At 41.8% G+C, this 20,888-nt stretch overlaps 2 protein-coding genes across 7 annotated transcripts in view; one reads left to right on the plus strand and one right to left on the minus strand.

Moving 5' to 3' along the window:
• The window catches only part of LOC144684824 (uncharacterized), a 112,992-nt gene extending 109,381 nt beyond the window's left edge, over positions 1 to 3,611 (plus strand). For all 3 annotated transcript variants that reach the window (XM_078549100.1, XM_078549097.1, XM_078549099.1), the window contains one exon: positions 1,219 to 3,611. In XM_078549100.1, the coding sequence (XP_078405226.1) occupies positions 1,219 to 1,361 (143 nt within the window). In that variant the 3' untranslated portion in view covers positions 1,362 to 3,611. The remainder of the gene's footprint in view (positions 1 to 1,218) is intronic.
• The window catches only part of gatd1 (glutamine amidotransferase class 1 domain containing 1), a 30,188-nt gene that overhangs the window by 2,214 nt on the left and 7,086 nt on the right, over positions 1 to 20,888 (minus strand). The window contains exons 5-8 of one of the 4 annotated variants that reach the window (XM_078549104.1): positions 20,304 to 20,398; positions 17,309 to 17,402; positions 12,766 to 12,877; positions 6,331 to 9,309 (exon numbers count right to left, since the gene is read on the minus strand). In XM_078549104.1, coding sequence (XP_078405230.1) covers positions 9,258 to 9,309; positions 12,766 to 12,877; positions 17,309 to 17,402; positions 20,304 to 20,398 — 353 coding nt within the window. In that variant the 3' untranslated portion in view covers positions 6,331 to 9,257. Of the gene's footprint in view, positions 1 to 6,330; positions 9,351 to 12,765; positions 12,878 to 17,308; positions 17,403 to 20,303; positions 20,399 to 20,888 lie in introns of those variants that run through there. The other 3 variants (XM_078549106.1, XM_078549103.1, XM_078549105.1) reach the window with 3 other exon arrangements.

Here is a 20,888-nt window from a genome sequence, read left to right on the forward strand (position 1 = left end):
AGCAACACATGCACTTAAGGTGAGCAATGGCCTGCTTCCAGGACCCTGCAAATGCTGCCTTAATTTTTGACTATCAGGAGGACTGCAACAGTAAGGGAACAACTGATTTTCTTTCTGTTCTGAGGCACTCCTGGCTTTAACTCAAATAACTTGGCCAAATTTTGGTTCTCGTCCATGTTAATGCTCTGGGTCAAGACATACTAATGCTCTCAGCCTAGACAGCTGCAGTGCAGCTCAGCGCACACAGCCCCGGGGACCAGTAAAATTGATTCATATGTATGCTGCAAAGATCCTGGCTTTCTGGAGCTATGTTCTGAATTTTTCCCTATATTTGCCCACCTGACTTGAAAGTGCTGACTATTTTAAAAATGTTGTAGGCCACCACCCTGGAGCCCAATCCAACATTCAAACACATTCACTTTCCAGCAGTGGACATTGGACAGTGAGTAGGAATGGGAAAGACTGGCTCATTCACTCCTTAGCCTTCCTGGTCTATGGGCATTGTAATAAATTACAATAATTACAGTGCTGCTGCTGCTCTAGCTGAAGTCAGTTAACTCCTCCAGGCTTCAAACTTGGGATTTGCCTAATCAGTATCACCCAAGGAAGTACAGTCACCAGTGAGTCATTGGGAAGAGCTTACCTCAAACATTTCCAAAGTTCCTTTGTATAATATTCTTTATAGGGTATGGCTTATACATCTCACTGTTACATTGGCAACTCCTTCAAGCCTGATGCTGGATGGCTCAGGTTGAACTCTGCTACTTCATCATATTGGACAGAGGTATTCACTTCAGCAAAGGAATAGTTATATATGTGGCTGGTGTGTGATATGGTGTTGTCACAACAATTTGTTGAATTGGTAGAATTTGAATTTCTGCAAGCCAAAAGCCCACTTATGGCAATGTGTCTGGATCTCAGGTTTAGGAATGTCACATTTTGCCAAATCCAAAACTGAGAATGAGATAGGGAAAGACAGAGGAGAGAACCCTGGTTTAAACCTCTTAATGTCTATTGCCTTCATATTTTAAAACTGCTACAGTAGTTACAATATGTTTTTTTTTAAGATTACCATTTTAAAAAAGCAAGCTTTTTGTGTGCATTTCAGAAATTTTGAAATGGGCTCCACCTCTCTCAAAAAACAGACGGCTCCAAAGTTGACCTGTACAAATGTCACATAGCCATAGAATTTAAACACTCTTTTCTTTTTAACCTAAGGTCCTAATTACGCTGCCATCACAGTTGGCCTAGTATTAGGAGGCACTGTGGTCTATGTCGTTCTCATCTTGTTGAAGAGATCATTTGTGGGACTACACTACAGGAGTGTGACTAGAAATTCGCCTCGAACCAGACCATTTTGATAAAAGAAAACTGAACAGTGAAGCACTGGGACTGACCTGATGTGATGTGTATATCTTTTCCTTGGCAATTACCTCTTACAACTCCCTCTGCTGACAGTTAGAAGCCTCACAAACAGCATTAGGTGATATCACAATCGTGCTTTGCTCACTTTGGGCTTGGAATGAATTTAGAATTTATTTTCTGGGTTTGAATTCCATTTCTATATTTTTGCCATTCATAAGTACAAAAGTAAATCGTCACAAAAATTTTTAGAAGACCCATTACCTGAATCAATATACAACTCAATCACAGAAGAACTCGGTGGTATACTGGGCTAGGCCATTGTTCTTTCACCTCCTGGACCTGGCTTCAAATCCTACTTGCCCTGATTAAATGAGTCTCTTCTTGTTGTCTTCTCTTATTGTTCGACATGGAATAAGAATTCCCACCCAGCTCAGTGTAAGCCTAGCCCCAGAGCAAAAAACTGGCCACCATTCAGCTTAAACAGGCATTGAGTTGATAACTTCATTTAGAGGCCATAGTAATAGCAATGTGCAAAATGTCATATTAGAGCAGTAGAAATATTGCCTTCACATTTGGGGCTGAGCTGCAGAAAAGGTAGAGTGAACTTTACATTGATTCTGGTAATGGGCATATGACATACAAAATTGTTCCATTCTCAGTGCTGGCAACCCTCGCTTTGATTAAGCATGAATATTTATCCAAAATAATCAAAGTTTTATTATGCCATCAGTTGTGGTTACAGGACAGTGGACTTCAGCTGAAGATATATGGTACGCCAATGAGGGTCCTGTAGTATTGTCCTTGCTTCTGCTGTAGGCATTGGGGAAGAGTTGACTAAATGCGTCCTGGAGTACAAATTTTTACTTTTTTGAAAAAGGCACTACTTACTTAAAAATTGTTGATGCTATTAGTTGTAGGCTAAGTTGTCAGCTGTAGCTCAATTGGCAACACTCTTGCCTCTCAGAAGGTTGTGGGTTCAAGTCCCACTCCAGGGGCGGAATTTTATGCCAGCAGGATTTTACGGTCTCGGTGAAATCAATGGACTTTTGAATGGCACGCTGCATTTTACGCCCCCCCCCCCCCCATGACAGGGCCATAAAATTCCACCCCTAGAACACAAAAATCAAAGCTGACACTCCAGTGCAGTACTGAGGGAGTGCTGCACTGTTGGAGGAGCTGTTTTTCAGATGAGACATTACATCCAGGGTCCATCTGTTTTCGGGTCGATATAAAAGATTCTAAGGGGATCTTTTGGAGAAGAACAGGGGAGTTATTCACAGTGTCCTGGCCAACATTTACTCCTCAATCAACATCACAAAAAATAAATTACCTGGTCATTGTCACATTTTTAGGAACTGGTTGTGCACAAATTGGCTGCACATTTTCAACAATGACCAAATTTCAAAAGTACTTCAAAGGCTGTAAAGGGCTTTGGGACACCCTGTGTTCAGGAAAGGTGCTATATAAATTCAAATCTTAAAATGGGGGCCGGCAGACTTGACATGTAATCTCAATCTTACTGTTAGCTATGCTGCTCAACCTACTGTGCTCCCACCAAATATTGCATCACCCATAATCAATAAACATTTTCTGCGTTCCAACTTTAACTATAGCCTGTACAACTGGGGTGCTACCATAGCAACTCCTGTCCATTTAACACCAATGATTTGGAGGGGAGTACCATATCAAAAATGAATTGGCACTAAACTCTTTAAACAGATCACAGTATCTTGTGAGGTTGTGGACAGGGCTGTGATAGTCAATGCTTCTGAACCAAAAGAATCATGTGAGTTTATGCTTGCAGTGCTTCAGCTAATGAAATTTTGATCCAAACCCTTGCACCCTAGAGAGCTGTTAACCAGAAACTAGGTGCTCCTTCACACAAGGAGGGAAAGGGTTAGAGGCTCAATCACTAATTGTCACTCACTTTTGTTACAGTGACCAGTTATAACAACAGTATAATTGGTGGAAACCTGGGAGCAGGTCTAGAATCTACTACTGTAGCTGAAAATATTACTGGTGCATGGAGGTTTTAAGAGGAACAGATAGAATATAATTGCAGAAAATGGGATGTATGTGATGGTATTAATAAATTAATGAACATTTATTCATCATATATCATGTAACCTTTTAGCATATATCCCACAGTCAATCCCTGGTCTGTATTGAGTTAGCTGATCATAGCCAAAGCGTCATGACAAATAGCATCAACTTTCCTTGATAGTAAATAAACAAATATTAACTGATGACTCCATCTTGTTTGCTAAACAGTGATCCCACAAAAAGTATACAAGGGAAGACATTGTGCAAGAATAGATTGGCTACAACTCCCTCCGCAGTCAAGTACCCTTCTGAGACTCCGTGTGAATTCCCAAGGATTTCCTGCTTGCCATAGCAAAGCAGACATTAGCAGAGCTGTGGAAACCCCAGAAAGTGACTAGAGTGGTATTTACACTGTTTTGCCAAGCTTTTCATGGCTGTTCCTCTAAGTAATGTCAGCCGAGCAGTGAATTTCACCCCTTCAACGCCAAGATTTACAAGGAACAATGCGCACTCCAGCAATGTACACAAATGCAGTCAGTGTAAAACAGCCAGGACCCGTACCAATCCTGCCCTTTTTGGTCTCATCAAAAAATGGCAACCCCGACCTTCAACTCAACAGGTATGGACAAGTCAAATAATAAAACTAGACAATACAAACATACAAAAGGAAAATAATTTAAATACAAAATGAGTCTGGTGAACCAATAGCTTGAACCCCACCCCTTGACACATATGTTCTTAATTTTTATAGGAACAGTCGCTGTATGAAAGCTGACATACATTAGCTTGCTCGAGGCTCCTCAAAATCTGGGAGTATTTTAATTAAACAAACAAGACATTTGCTATGATTCACTTTCTTTAGGATATTCTTAGCATTTTTTCAATTTTAAAATACTTACGAGCTCCAGACTAGTTAGTAGCTATCACAGAATCTTTACAATGCAGAATGAGGCCATTCAGCCCATCGAGTCTACACCAGCTCTCTGAAAAAGCATTCCACCTAGTTCCACTCCCCTGCCTTTTCCCCGGAACCTTGCACATTATTTATTTTCAGGTAGCAATCCAATTCCCTTTTGAATACTTCAATTGAACCTACCTCCACCACCCTTCCAGGAAGCTTGTTCCAGACTCCAACCACCCTCTGGGTGAAAATTTTTTTCTTCACATCACATTTACTCCTTTTGCCCAATATTTTGAATCTGTGCCCTCTAGATCTTGCTGCTCTCTTGAGTGGGAACAGTTTCTCACTATTTACCCTCTCCATTCCCCTCAGGATCTTAAAGCTTCTATCAAGTCTCCTCTCAGCCTTCTTTTCTCCAAAGAGTCCCAACCTCTCCAATCTATCTTCTTAACTACAGTTCTTTATCCCTGGAATTATTCTTGTGAATCTCCTCTGTACTCTCTTCCAATCTCAACATGAAAACTGCGATGACACATAGTCTTTCTTTTGCAGAGATTGAAAGCAGAGAAGGGATTTTTAAAATGTTTCAAAGTCAAAAGAATATCCTGGGTTTTACTCTTTGTTCGAAGTATTTCCAATTGTCCAATTTAAAATAATATTTACTAAGGAAACTCTCAGCATGTCAGGTCGCTTCACTGTTGCGCTAACATCAGCAAATGGAGGCTTTCAGATTATCTCTGCTCATTGCCATAGGAACTATCCATCTCTTGGGAAACAATACTAAATCAATACTAATTAATGGGGTTGTTCCAGGTTGCACAGGACTCCTCTGTCATGCCAGAAGCAACCCAACATGAGAAACCGACATCTGCTGGAGCAAAATTTAAAAAATACAAAGGATGGTTTAACGCCAGTATTCTTTCTAGTTCTAATCTTTTTTGAGTAGAATAACAATCAGGTGCAGATTACAACACCCAAACATTTCAAATGTTAAGTCCCTAAAAAGTTGCTAATTGACCAGCATTGCAGATACATCTGATGTCAAGTGGAAGCCGCTCCTATTTATTTTAAACATTGGACCTTGAAGAAAGCACTTAAGGCTTCAGGAAATTTCCTAATGCATCAAAAATACATTATTTTATCTAAAGGGGGATGTTGAAATTAAACAAGGGTCAATCTTACCAGGATCAATAGTGCATTGAGAAGTCTAACCTCTCAGGAAAGGTACAACTTGATGTTTCGGTCTCCGTAGAGACCGATAACTGTTAAAAGAGCTTTGAACTTCCAGTTGTTAGCTGAAAAAATAACACAGCAAGAGTTTTAAAAATTTTACTGTTACAAATGCCTAAAAGCGCTATTGACGTAACGCTATTTTCTTTTTGTAGGCAACTTTATACTTTAAACTACAGCGTGGAAGGTTCCCCTTTTATACTTATCACCCATTGCATTCCCCATGGAGTCTCAGTCCTTATAGCAAGAAGTCTATGGTTGCTCCTAGCTTCCAATGTGTTCCCACATCAGTGTTTTGCCGAGTAGTAACTTTGAGTAACTGTTTCCAGGTGCTTTCCTCAGTTTTCAGGGAGGTCCTTAAATCCACCACCAGCAATAAAGCCTATTTCAAAGATTCTCCTTCTCCCAGCCTGCCAGGACGAATCTCTCAGAATCCCTGGATGGCTGCAGGATGCTTCTCTTCATCTAGAGATCATCTCCCTCCTTAATCTGGTTATGGCAGCTTGCAAAGTCAAGCAGCCTCTTCTCTCTGCTGACCACACAGAACTGCTGCTGTCTGCCTGTAACCTGATCTCAAAAGTGGCTTCCTTTGCCCTCTTCCCCATGGCAAAGTGAAACAGGTTAACCTTACATTCAGGTAGAAATGCTAATTAACTATCCTTGATCTGTTACGATCCCAGCTGATGTTAAAGTTGGACAAGTCAGATCCCAGAGTGAAACCTGGCTTGATCGATCTCAACTTTTCAAGAAACTGGAGGAAAGTTACTGAACAAATTCAAAGAAGTCTGATGAACTTTTAACACACAAAATAAAATATTTATTAAACAAGAAAAAATGAACTATAGTACACCAGACAAGAAGGTTGGAAAGATCTCAAATACAAACACAAGAAAATTATTCAAATTCCCACTATTCCTTTTACCCTACCAATATCTGTACAGACAAATACAACTTAAGAAAGATAAAACAATTTACCATATCTATCTTATACACTATTATTCAGGGTAAGTATGAGGTAAATGTGAATGATCAGGCAAACTGTGGTCAGATACACCACATTCCAGAGTAAATGACAGATGCAACCAAAGCAGATTCCATAGACTTCTCAACAACCCACCTAGATGTTTGACACATTATGGGCCAACAGTCTCACTTTGTCTTTCTCACAAGGTTCCAATCTCCACATTTGAAGAACTTGACTTGGAATTCTGTCCAATGGTCGCTTCCATTTGGATGGCTGCAACAATAGTCCACTTCAGAATGTTTCAATCTCGCCTTCCGAGATTCCTTTCCCCTGGATCTCAGAGCTCACTCTAACTTCATCTTCCAGGAACAATTTCAGATCCTCGACTGTGCCCAGCAGAACACCACTGCTCCAAAAAGCCCGCAGTCAGGCGTCACGGACTTTCAGCTGCCTTCTCGGATCTTCAGGGCTTCTCTCAAGCCCGCTTTGCTTCAAGTCTGCTCCTTGCAGCTCTGTCTTTAACTCAGGCCCTATTGTTCTGCTCCCCTCTTTTAACTTGACTCCTGGAACCTCTTTCTGATCCCCGTCTTTTTCCCTGCCTGGGATTTTCTTCTGGGACCTCTCTCTGTTCCCTGCCTTTGTCCCTGCCTGGGACTTTCTTCTGGGACCTCTCCTTGTCCACCTCCTGTATCCTGTTCCTAGGACATACTCAGCACAATGGCACTCGGTTAACAGGTCACCTGATCTGCTATTCACACCATTTGCCCTGTCTTGCTTCTGTGCAGGCGCACAGGGCCAGCCCCCGGCCTGAAGACATGAAAACCCTGAATTGCACGTGTGCTGCCACTTCCTGGTTGGTGCATGCACAAAAAGCCCGAGGCTCATAAGGAACTGGAGTTCCCAACCTCCAACTTCAGGTTATCATAGATCTCAACTCACTTTCATCTTATAAGTAAATGGACAGTTTCTAGCACAATTGTTTACAAGCCCCGGTACCTTCAACACCTTTCTGGGACTTTGGGAAAATCAGGGATACTCATGGTAAACTCAGACTGCTGCCATTATCTCCAAGCATAAGTACCTAGCACCTTCTCCACAGTAAAACAATCTAAGCCTTCCTTTGATCTCTAACAATCAAACCACTTAGCCTTACTGTGCGACAGACTGCAGAACAACTAATAGCAATTCATGATAAATTTACAGCACAGAAAAAGGCCACTTGGCCGATCGTGTCTGTGCCAGCCAAAAGATGAGCCACCCAGCCTAATCCCATTTTCCAGCATTTGCTCCGTAGCCCTGCAGGTTACGGTACTTGAGGAGCATATCCAGACACCTTTTAAATTGAGTTGAGGGTTTCTGCCTCTACCACCCTTTCAGGCAGAGAGTTCCAGACCCCCACAACCCTCTGGGTGAAAATATATTTCCTCATCTCCTCTCTAATCTTTCTCCAATCACTTTAAATCTTTGCCCCCTAGTCACTGACCTCTCTGCTAAAGTAACTAGGCCTTTCCCATCCACTCTACCCAGGTCCCTCAATTTTGTACATCTCAATCAAATCTCCCCTCAGTCTCTTCTGTTCCAACGAGAACAACCCCAGCCTATCCAATCTTTCCTCATAGCTGAAATTTTCTAGTCCTGGCAACATCCTCGTAAATCTCCACTATACTTCTCTCTAATGCAGTTACATCCTGTCTGTAATGAGGTGACCAGAACTGCACACGAGTACTCAAGTTGTGGCCTAACTAATGTTTTATATAGTTCCAGCATAGCCTCCCTGCTCTTATATACTATGCCTTGGCGAATAAATGAAATAGTTCTATATGCCTTCTTAACCACCTTATCAACCAGTTCTGCTAACTTCAGGGATCTGTGGACTTTCACTTCAAGGTCCCTCACTTCTTCTACAACTCTCAGTGTTCTCCCATTTATTGTGTACATGACCAACTTCATTTACCCTAAGTTTAAAGCTACAGTCCCAAAATATAATAATCCTCATAATTGTAACAATGAGGATGGGTAATTGCATTTATTTATGATTTAGTGCACAGGCCATTTCTTACTAGCATACAAATCCTCAAATCAGATCTCCCTCACTGCTAGTCCAGTTCACAGCTATCAAGCATCACTGTTGCATGGTAAATTGTACAGATGTGTGACTTTGCCTATGCAGAGTGCTCCTTTAAAACTACTTGACCCCCAGGATACCATATCACAGATTCAGATATGTACAATCATAGCTCATAGTGTGCTCCCCAACAAATGGGAAACTGCAGAGTGGCACCCATACCATTTGGAATGTGTTTCCTTGGTATTTCTATTGGTAACTTAATTGGTAACATCTAGGAGGGCCAATTCCACTTTTAAAATTAAGAAACTTAATGCTTTCCAGCACATTTTTTCAAAAGTCTGCTCATACTGCTATTTTCTTATGTACAATGTACTAACAAGTACTCCCTAGATTTTACATCCCTATAAGAAATGTTCATCTTGCTACAGTTGATCTGCAGGAAGCTCCATTATACAATTTACTTAATTCAAGACATTTATTTGGTCACATTTAACACAAGCAAGTTCACAGATTATCACACAGTAAACCACATATATTTTGTTGCTCAGTCTAATTTACCAAAAGAAGTTCACAATCTTGTGTGTGCAAAAACATGCATTTGAAAATGAAATGTTTTGGCCAGCCTCTTCAACGTGACTGAAGTACTCTTCAGGATCAGCCTGACATGGTTTGTTGATTTCCTGCTTTTACTGTTGGATGTGGGAGTTGGGATTTTGAGTGGTTCCAGTTAACGATATGCTGAGTCCGAATACAATCATGAAATAAAGTGCAATTATTTCCTGGAAGTAAAGAAAAGGTTCAAAAAGATTTGGGAGATCAAGAAATGCATATTTTAGCTATCTAAAATCAATTACAAGAAAACTTTCAGCAAAACCAATGGTTTCAATATTACAATACTTGAAACTTACCTAAAAGCTCTGAAGAAGGGTCATATGGACTTGAAATGTTAACAATGGGCAGGATTTTTCCCCCCGTTGGGGGGGGAAGTTGAAGTGCGGGCAGACCGAGGCGCACCTCTGATCGCCGCCCCCAATTGGGGGCGCGCCGCCATTTTACGTGGGCGGGCCAATTAAGGCCCGCTCAGCGTGACATCCACACGGATGTGCTGTGCGTTCCGTGCGGGCGGGGTGGGGGGGGGGAGGGGAATCCCTAAACCCGAGAGTGCGCTCTTTCGCGCACATGCATGAAAGAATGCGCTCATCTCCCTGAGGCTAAGTGTGGTCTCAGGGAGATCGGCTCCACAGCAAAAAATATTAAAAATAACAAATCCCTGACATGTCCTCTAATGTGACACTGTCACGAGTTGGGACATGTCCGTAACTTTTTAAAATACTTTAATTAAATTTTTTAAAACCTATATGAAACCTCATCCTGCCCGTGGATGAGGTTTCATGCTTTTTCTAATGCCTGCCAGGGGTCCTGGTCTTAAGGTTGGACGGGCAGGTTCATTAATTACTTAAATGACTCTGTCAATGGCCAAATGGCCAAAGGTCGGTGGGCGCACAGCTGATTTTGATGAGCCCCCGCCTACCTGAAAATTTAAATGGGGTGTGGTGACGTCGGGAGTTCCGTCCGACGTCACCACGCGTCATTTTATGCATCGGCAAGCGGGCCCCGCCCCCCGCTCGCCAACGGGAAATTCCTGCCCTCGATGGATTAATCAAATTAGAGTCCAGAGAAATAAAATGAGTGTACAGCCTGTGGAGTTGGTGACTTGGCTGGCTTCAGGCTGAATTTGGTAGTCATGACATTCCCTCGGTGGTCCTGATATTTCAGGCATTGTTGCTATTTGAAGATGAAGACAACTGATTGGGCTATGCTGCTGGAGACAATAATGCAGGGTTGGTTTCCTTCAAGAAGTCTCTGTCTGCAACAGGGGCTTCCCTGGCTGGTCATGGTCAGCAAACAGGGTTCGAAAGCTTGTAATTTGGGTTGGCGAGACAGGGAGGAAGGAGTGACACTGCTGGGGTCTTCTCTTGTCAGTGTCTCTATTCTTACGGCAGAGAAAGCAGAAGCTTAAACACACGAGAGCAGGCCTGATAGACACCCATCACCCAGTGATTCAAACATGGTCATTACTAGTGGATTCCCCCAAACCTTAAACAGTTCACGTTGGGAATCCCCTTTCTCAGCCAAGGTCCATTTGTTCAAGTGATTAGGTTTAAAGTATGTTCCCATTGTAGCTTGATGAGTTAATGGCTGGGAACCCATGTCCCAGGTGATTGCTTTGACTGCTTTGCTAATGGGGGTAGGATCTATGGCTCACTCATATGCTCCTGAGGTCATTGTTCTCGATAGGTCTTTGCAGATGTGATGTCTCCATCTCTGTGGATTGGAATGTGAAGGGTACTGTGATGTAAATTGAATAGAGTCTCTGTTTTAAAAAGTCTCTGTTTTTAAAAGTTCAATTCGGGTTTCCAGCTGGTGGATTAAAAATCATTATTTGACAAAGTATGTTTTCGTGGCACTGTCTATAGCCTACCTGTTCTTGGTGTTTAACATGCAGGTAGCCTATTATAGTTTCAACAAGTTAGTGCCTTATTCTAAGGTATGCCTAGTGCTGTTCCTGACATCGCCTTCAACACTCTCACTACTGAGTCAGGGTTGGTCTTCCAGCTGGGTGATACAGTAGTGAGGGATTTATTAGGTCATGAGTTTACAGATTATGGTGGTGTATGATTATGCAGCTGTTGACCAATGTAACTTTATTAATGCCCAGTTTTGAGCTCCCAGATCTGCCTTTAGTCTGCCTACTTTAGCATAATGGTAGTGTCACATAGGTGCCGTCACTCTACATGAGACTTTGTCTTCATGAGGATTATGCCATGCTCACTCTTTGTCCAAGTATTCACATACATTAGCAAATTTCTTTCCGCTACAGATTAAAATTAATAACTTCAGTATAAAGTAGACAGGGTTAAAGGACTCAAGACAAATACATCATTCGGGAATGTCATTAATCCCAGAGTACTCAGGGAGGAGGGGATAAGAACATTGAGGTGGCTATCAATGGATTGGAAATGTGGTATATATTTCCTAAAATTGTGACCAAGCAACCACAAACAAGCACAGACCATTAACCTTACTTCAATACAGTGTAACATAACAAAATCAGTCATCAGGTTAACTACACATTAATAAACTAGTAAATAGATGTCACATAGATTCAGAAGGGAAGCATTCTACCTACCAACATCTTTGAATTCTTTGAGGAAGTGACATTCTAAGCGAAGTGAAAAAAAAAGTTCTATGATGTGCACCCAGTCTTCTAAATGGAATCTGACAAAGTTCTACAAGTTGAGCTCAAAGTTATGGGAATTCAGGGCCTTGGGAATAGAAATTGACCAAAGGGTAGAAATCTGTGGGTACTTGCCAGAGGAGCTATATGAGGATTGGGGGGATGGTGCTGATTGAGGTGCCCAGGAATTGGTACTGGGACCACTATTGTTTTGAATTTACACCAATGGACTCAATGAAAATTGATAATGTTTGCAGACATTACCGAACTAGAAGAGGCAATTAATATCAATGCAGCTATTCAGAAATTATAAAATGGAATGCTGTTGTAAGGAGGCAGAAGTGAACTTTGAAGCAAACTTGAAAATTGTTTCAAAATTAATTATGATTATAGGACAAGTGGAAACAGATTCAAAACTAATAAAGGGCAAAGTTAAGACAGACATCAGGAAGTTGTTGTTATCATAAATAATGATTAATACATGGAATGGACTTCCGGATGGCATGGTAGAGGTGGAAACCCTGGAATAATTTAAGAAATAATTGAAGGTTGTAATGGGAGATCATAGAGCATGAACACATAAACATTAATGAACCAAACGTCTTCCATGTCTATAATTATTTTGTGTTCAGTGGTACAATGTCACATCTTCTCTTTGGTTGCAACCTCAACTCCATATTCCTTGACTGATCGCAACCATTTCCTATGGATCAACAGGAAGATGCAAGTTCATTACTCTCCTGTCAGAAAAACATTCATCTAACAACTCGACAAAGAACTGGCTTAACTCCATATCAATACAGCAGAGTAGAATATGAACATCAGCAATGTTATTTATACCCACGGTTTCAGCATGGCAGTTTCAATGCTCTACTATTTGAGTTACTAAGTAGCCCCTTCAGACACGTCAATGGATAAATCTCTTTGCATCAATTGATTCTCAAATAATTTCTCACCTTGCATTACAGAAAAGAATGAGGTTCTGGATAGCAGTGAAAGTAGATTGGTCATTCTGTCCAGTTATAAGGTGCCTGTCAATCACGATATGTACAGCATCGGGTTTACTAGCTAAAAATAAAGAGACATAGACAGTGTAATGACACTTAAAGTCTAACCATAGCATCCAAACCTCAGACAGACAATGTCCCTGTGGTTCCTTCCCAATTCTTACAACCCCTTACTTGATTTGAAGACTGTGGGTCTGCAGTCTCTGTGTCAGAGATTTCACTTTGATTGAGGTTTTTTGAAAGAATGCCAGATACTGACATCAGCTGTTTTTTTTATTAAACCTATCTAATTTTCTCCTCTTCTTTCTAGAAGGATGCGGCTTTTAGCTGTGGTACAATTATATTAGCATAGCCGCCATCTGATGTGTTGCCTGAGTGACCATTCTTCAATGAAAAATTGCCAACATCACACTGTGCCCCAACACACTTTCATCTTATATCGGTACCCTCTTACTTTCCAGAAGAGTCATCTGGATAGTGATCAAGTATGAGAGCTCTTGTTAGCCAAGGTCAGCTAATTCAGCATAGAACAGGGATGTTGTTCTTGGGACCCTCTGGATGGTAAGGCTTAACAACACAAGAACAGTACATCTAATGAACAAAGCCAGGAGGGAAACCTCTGGCTGATCTTGATCAACAACGTTATCTAGCATCCAATTTGGACAAGCCATATGGCCTAGGAAAAATATGGAAATGTTGAGATAATCATAGACCAATGAAGGCAGGTCAGAGGCAGAGAGGAGTAGGGGAGGGGGTGAAGAGAGCATGAAAAAGTGAGAATGACACTCATTTGCGGGACACAATACACCTAACTTGGTTAGTTTAAAATTTAACTATATAAAGAAATGATGAGGAAGGATGAGGAGGTGGTGGTGTAGTGGTATTGTCACTGGAATAGTAATCCAGAGACCCAGGTAAATGCTCTAGGGACCCGGGTATGAATCCCACCACTGCAGATGGTGAAATTTGAATTCAATAAAAATCTGGAATTAAAAGTCTAATGATGACCATGAAACCATTGTCGATTGTGGTAAAACCCATCTGGTTCACTAATGTCCTTCAGGGAAGGAAACTTGCTGTCTTCATCTAGTCTGACCTACATGTGACTCCAGATCCACAGCAATGTGGTTGACTCTGAAATGCCCTAGTTGTATCAAACTGTTAAAAAGTCTAAAAGGAATGAAACTGGATGGACCACCCAACATCGACCAAGGCACCGGAAATGACAACGGCAAACTCAGCCCTTTAGACCTTGTAAAGTCCTCCTTACTAACATCTGGGGACTTGTGCCAAAATAGGGAGAGCTGTCTCAAAGCCCAGTCAAGAACACAACCTGTTGTCTGTAAGGCATGATTCTGTGAATATGACTATGTCCCAGACACGTCCATCACCATCCAAGGGTATGTCCAGTCCCATGGCAGGACAGTCCCAGGTGATGTGGCAGCACAGTGGCATGCATTCGGGAGGGGGTTGTCCTGGGAGTCCTCAACACTGACTCCAGACCCATGAAGTATCATGGCATCTGTTCAAATATGGGCAAGGAAACCATCTGCTGATGAGCTGGGAGTCCTCAACATTGACTCCAGACCCCATGACGTCTCATGGCATCAGGTCAAACATGGGCAAGGAAACTGTCTACTGATTACCACCTACCGCACCCACCCCAGCCCCCTCAGCTGATAAATCTACTCCTCCATGTTGAACACCACTTAGAGGAAGCACTGAGGGTGGCAAGGGCACAGAGTGTACTCTGGGTGAGGGATTTCAATTTCCATCATCAAAAGTGGCTCGGTAGCACCACAACAGACCGAGCTGGCCGATTCCAAAAGGACATAGCTGCTAGACTGGGTCTGCGGCAGGTGGTGAAGGAACCAACAAGATGGAAAAACATACTTGACCTCATCCTCACCAACCTGCCTGCCACAGATGCATCTGTCCATGATAGCACCAGTAGGAGTGACCACCGCACAGTCCTTGTGGAGACAAAGTCCCATCAAGTCAGGATTTCCAAGTCATCGCCAACAAGAGAGAATCTAACCATTGCCTCTTGACAGTCAATGGCATTACCGTCGCTGAATCCCCCGCTATCAACATCTTGGGGTTAACACTGACCAGAAACTGAACTGGACACCGTATAAATACTGTGGCTACAAGAGCAGGACAGAGGTTAGGAACCCTGTGGCAAGTAACTCACCTCCTGACTCCCCAAAGCCTGTCCTCCATCTACAAGGCACAAGTCAGGAGTGTGATGGAATACTCCCCACTTGCCTGGATGAGTGCAGCTACAACAATACTCAAGCAGTTTGACACCATCCAGGGCAATGCAGCCTGCTTGATTGGCACCCCTTCCACAAACATTCACTCCCTCCACCACCGACGCACAGTGGCAGCAGTATGACGATCTATAAGATGCACTGCAGGAGCTCACTAAGCCTCCTTAGCCAGCACCTTCCAAATCCACAACTATTACCATCTAGAAAAACAAGGGAGGCAGACACATGGGAACACCACCACCTGATAGTGCCCCCTCCAAGCCACTCACCATCCTGACTTGGAAATATTTCGCCGTTCCTTCATTATCATCTGGTCAAAATCCTGGAACTTCCTCCTTAACAGCACATGGAATGCAGTGGTTCAAGGGGAATTCGGGATGAGCAATAAATGCTTGACTAGCCAGCGACACTCAGATCCCATTAATGAATTAAAAAAAAGAAAGCCCCAGGATTCCTACAAGCAGGAAATAATACTGAATATTTATATTCTTTTTACAATTTATATAAATGACTTGGATGAAGGGACTGAAGGTATGGTTGCTAAATTTACTGATGACACAAAGACGGGTAGGAAATTAAGTTGTGAAGAGGACATAAGGAGGCTACAAAGGGATATAGATAAGTTAAGTGTGTGGGCAAAGGTCTGGCAAATGGAATACAATGTGGGAAAATGTGAAATTGTCTATTTTGGAAGGAAGAATATAAAAAGAAGTATCTAATTGGTGAGAGATTGGAGAGGTCTGAGATGCAGAGGGATCTAGGGGTCCTAATGCATGAATCACAAAAGGCCAGTCTGCAGGAACACCAAGTAATTAGGAGAACTAATAGAATGTTATCATTTGTGAGGGGAATTGAATATAAAAGTAGGGAGGTTATGCTTCAGTTATACAGGACATTGGTGAGAACACATCTGGAGTACTGTGTAAAGTATTGGTCTCCTTATTTAAGGAAGGATGTAAATGCATTGGAAGCAATTCAGAGAAGATTTACTAGACTAATAACTGGAATGGGCAGGTTGTCTTATGAGGAAAGGTTGGACGGGATAGGCTTGTATCCATTGGAGTCCAGAAGAGTAAGAAGCATCTTGATTGAAACCTTTAAGATTCTGAGGGGCCTTGACAGGGTGGATTTGGGGAGGATGATTCCTCTTGTGGGAGAATCTGGAACTAGGGGCCACTACTTAAAAATAAAAGTTTGCCCATTTAGGAGGAATTATTGCTCTGAGGGTCATGAGTCTTCAGAACTACCTCCTCAAAAGGTAGTGGAAGCAGAGTCTTTGAATATTTTCAAGTCAGAGGTGGATAGATTCTTGATAAACAAGGGGGTGAAAGGTTACAGGGGGTAACTAGGAATATAGAGTTGAGGTTACAATCAGATCAGCCATGATCTTATTGAATGGCAGAGCAGGCTGAAGGGGCCAAGTGGCCTACTCCTGCTCCTAAGTCGTATGTACTAATTTGTAAGTATTTGTGGAGATTCCAGAATCAATTTATTAAAGAGTAAGACAAAAGTAGATCACTCCCACTTCTAATAATTATTTTCCCATTGCATCATGTCATATCCTTGCTGTTATAAATGGAACTTTCATGTTGCTGTGTATGTACATTAATTTATTTTGCTTCAACAAAAGGTATGTCAGCTGTAAATCAAAGAAATCCCTTTTGCTCCAACTTTTATCAGCAGTGAAAACTTCCCTTAGAACCAGATGTGTAATGACCGGGTTAGGACTCACTGTGATTATCCTTTACAGCTATCAGCATTCACCCTCTGGTATGAGATTAATTACAGCCATCTGGATGAGGCGCAAGAGTTGCCAATCCTCTTGGAATCTTATCCAGTATTCGACTGCCTTCAAAGCACAAAGTGGGAAAAATTGGGGGATAAACTGAAATGAAAACATTGAGTCATGTAATGACCAAGGTCGCTTTCCTTTTTTAAAAGGAAACTCACACCAATAATCATTTCAGCTTCCCCTTAAACAAAAACAAACCTTACTGTGATGAAAACTCCAACACTGTCCAGTTTTTGCACTGATTTTATGATGCCACAATCCAGACTTCACCAAAGCAGTAGCAGCTTGGACTCACAGGAATGCAACATTCAGCTAAATAGATATCAGTTCAATGTTTTTACGGAAGATTTATACAAATCAGAAAAGGAAGCCAAAAATATCCCTTAATTACAATCATTGGGCCAACATAGAATCAAAGATGACCTACCACTGAAGGTGGCTCCAGAGTCTTTCACAAAATCCTCCATAATGACTGGAAGGCTTGCAAAATCTTTCCTCCTCACCAGCTCAAAGACAGAGGGCTGTGAAGAGAAATGGTCAATTATCCATTTAGTCAAATAAATTGCAATAGCTCATCTTAGACCAAATCATCTTTCCATATGATCAGCACTATCAACAGAGCTGCATCAGTAACCTAGAATGCTCCTGCATGGCACAGTCATAGTTAGAGTAATTAAACACAGCTTATTTATCAAAAGAACTATAAAGTATCATTTGAGTTTTCAAAATATATATGCCTACAATTTTTGTGGGGGTTTGAGAGGGAAGTCAGCAAAATGGCCTAGGGAGGGGAGGCAGTGGCGTAGTGGTATTGTTGCTGGACTAGTATTCTAAAGACCCGGGGTAATGCTTTGGGGACCTGGGTTCGAATCCCATCACAGCAGATGGTGAAATTTGAATTCAATAAAAATCTGGAATTAAAAGTCTGATGATGACCCCAAAACCATTGCCGATTGTCAGAAAAACCCATCCGGTTCACTAATGTCCTTTAGGGAAGGAAATCTGCCGTCCTTACCTGGTCTGGCCTATATGTGACTCCAGATCCAAAGATAATGTGGTTGACTCTTAAACGCCCCCTGAACAAGGGCAGTTAGGGATGGATAATTTTTTTAAAATGCTGGCCTAGCCAGCAACACCCACATCCCATGAATTTTTTAAAATGGCATTTCTTAGATGACCTCTAGACAATGAGAACCCAAAGAAAATCAAGGCCATGGAGATTTAGCAGTGAAGGGGAATCATCAAAAAGGACATTTATTTCAATGCAATGAACAATTGCCATTGAGTAAAAATAAAATAAACTTTTTTCTCGCCTCATCATCTTAGTTACATATTATTGTTTAAAAAGGGAGGATGGGCTAGCTTGAGTAATTATAGGCCAATTAGCCTAACCTCATGCCATGTTTGATGTCTTTGACATGGATTTTAAGCTTTTGACAAGGTCATGCATGGCAGACTGATCAGTAAATTAAGAGCCCATGCGTTCCAAGGGAAAGTGGCAAGTTGGATCCAAAATTGGTCCAATGACTAAAGGCAAAGGCTTATAGTCGACAGGTGCTTTTACGACTGGAAGGCTGTTTCTAGTGAGGATTGCAGGACTCAGCACTGAATCACTTGCTGCTCATGGTTATGTCAATGATTTGGACTTAAATGTAAGGGACGTATTTAAGAAGTTTGCAGATGATACAAAATTGGCTGTATGGTTGATAGTGAGGAAGAAAACTGTCGACTGCATGAAGATATCAATGGGCTGGTCAAGTGGACAGAAGAGTAGCAAATAGAGTTTAATGCAGAGAAGTGTCAAGTATTTGGGGAGGAAAAATAAAGCAAGGGACATACACAATAAATAGTAGGAATCTGTAAAGTGTAGAGGAACAAAGGGCCCTTGCAGTGTATGTCCACAAACCTCTGAAGGTAGCAGGACAGGTAGATAACGTCAAGAAGGCGTATGGTATACCTTCCCTTATTGGCTGAAGCCTTGAATAGAACAGCAGGGAAGTTATGCTAGAACTGTATAAACCACTAGTTAATGCAGTTCTGGTCACTGCATTACAGGAAGGCTGCGGTCACACTAGAGAGGGTACAAAAGAGAGGTCATTGCCAGGAATGGAGTGTTTCAGCTATGAGAAAAACAATAGATAGACTGGGATTGTTTTTTGGATCAGAGGAGGCTGAGGCACGATTGAATTGAAGTGATATCATGATAGGTTCTTCCTGTCCATTCTATCTTAATTAGCAGAAAGGTCAATAACCAGGGGGGTATAAATCCAAATTAATCAGTGGAAGGATGGGCAGGAAGTTAAGGAGCAATTTGTCACCCAGAAAATTAGGTTGGTGGGTGGTGGGTGGGGCATGAGGCGGGTGAGAGGAGGTCTGGAACCTACCGCTTGAAAGGGTGGCAGAGGCAGCAACCCTCATCGCATTTAAAAAAACACTTGAATATGCACGTGAGATGCTATAACCTACAGAGCTACAGACAAGAGCTGAAAGGTGGGATGAGATTAGAAAGCTCTTTTTTGGTTAGCCTGTGCCAAATTCCCTCCTTCTATGCTGTAAATCTTTCTTTAATGCACTGCCAGTTAGAGTTTAATTAAAGCTGCAGCAATTACTTTTTAAAAATCATTTGTGGGATGCAAGCATCCCTGCCTAAACATTTATTGCCCATCCCTAATTGCCCTTAGGAAGGTGCTGATAAGCCATCGCCTTGAACCACTGCACTTCATGTGTAGGTACATCCACAGTGCTGTTGGGAAGGGAGTCCCAGAGTTTTGACCCAGTGACAGTGAAGGAACAGCGATATAGTTCCAAGTCAAGATGGTTTGTGGCTTGGAGGGGAGCTTGCAGGTGGTGTTCCCATGCATCTGCTGCCCTTGTCCTTCTAGGTGGTAGAGGTTGTGAGTTTGGTAGGTGCTGTCGAAGCAGCCTTGGTGAGTTGCTATAGTGCATCTTGTACATGGTACCTACCGCAGCCACTGTGTACCATTGATGGAAGGTGTGAATATTTAAGATGGTGGATGGGGTACCAATCAGATGGGCTGCTTTATCCTGGATGCTGTCAAGCTTAAGTGTTGTTGCAGCTGCACTCATTCAGGCAAATGGACAGTATTCTGCCACACTCCTGAGTTGTGCCTTGTGGACAGGCACAGGTGGACAGGCTTTCAGGAATCAGAAAATGAGTTACTCCCACAGAATTCCCAGCCTCTGAAACTGATAGCCACAGTATTTATATTGCTGACCCAGTTTACTGCCTAGTCAATGGGAACCCCTAGGATGTTGATGGTGGGGATTCAGCAGAGATGGTCATTGTCTGAAACTTGTGTGGCAGAAGAATTACTTGCCACTTACTAGCCCGAGCCTGATTGTTGTTAATATACCTATAATAAAAATATAAGTCTTCTTGTATATTTAAACCGAGCACTTACTCCAGTGACACTGTATCCCTGGAATATCCACGACTTGTCCTGGTTTGTAGCACAGCACAACGCAGCAGCTCCGTGTCCCACCACACAAATTGGTTCTACAATTAAGACAAATTAAACAAAATTAAGTAAGGGCCAATCAAAATTTCCCCCTTATTGTATTCAGGAAAAGGTTTAACAAAAATAGATCCAAAGCAAATGCCTTTCGCTGATTAGAAGAGGTTCTGTATCGCACAGCCACCTGTCTTAAACCAAATGTCTGGATATACAGTTACGTAATATGCTTAAAAGAGAAGCTGAAACTTAAAGAATGTGTATATGAGGAAAGCAGCTAACAGGAGATGAGAATCTATATGATAGAAAACCTATAACTTAGGTTTCAAATGAAAATAGAAGCTGCAGAAGTGAGATACAATTCAATGTTCCAAAAAGAGAAAGAAAAAAAATTCCAAAAGTGTGTTCTTTAAAAATTAGTGTATGTAATACTAAGTAAGGTAATTTCCCTTTCCCCCTACTTACTTCTATATATTGCTTTCGAGAAATTAGTTATTAAGCAGTATTAATAACCCTAAACAGATCATGAGTTAG

The sequence above is a fragment of the Cetorhinus maximus genome, chromosome 9 (genome assembly GCF_964194155.1).
Source record: "Cetorhinus maximus chromosome 9, sCetMax3.hap1.1, whole genome shotgun sequence".
Classification (NCBI taxonomy): domain Eukaryota; kingdom Metazoa; phylum Chordata; class Chondrichthyes; order Lamniformes; family Cetorhinidae; genus Cetorhinus; species Cetorhinus maximus.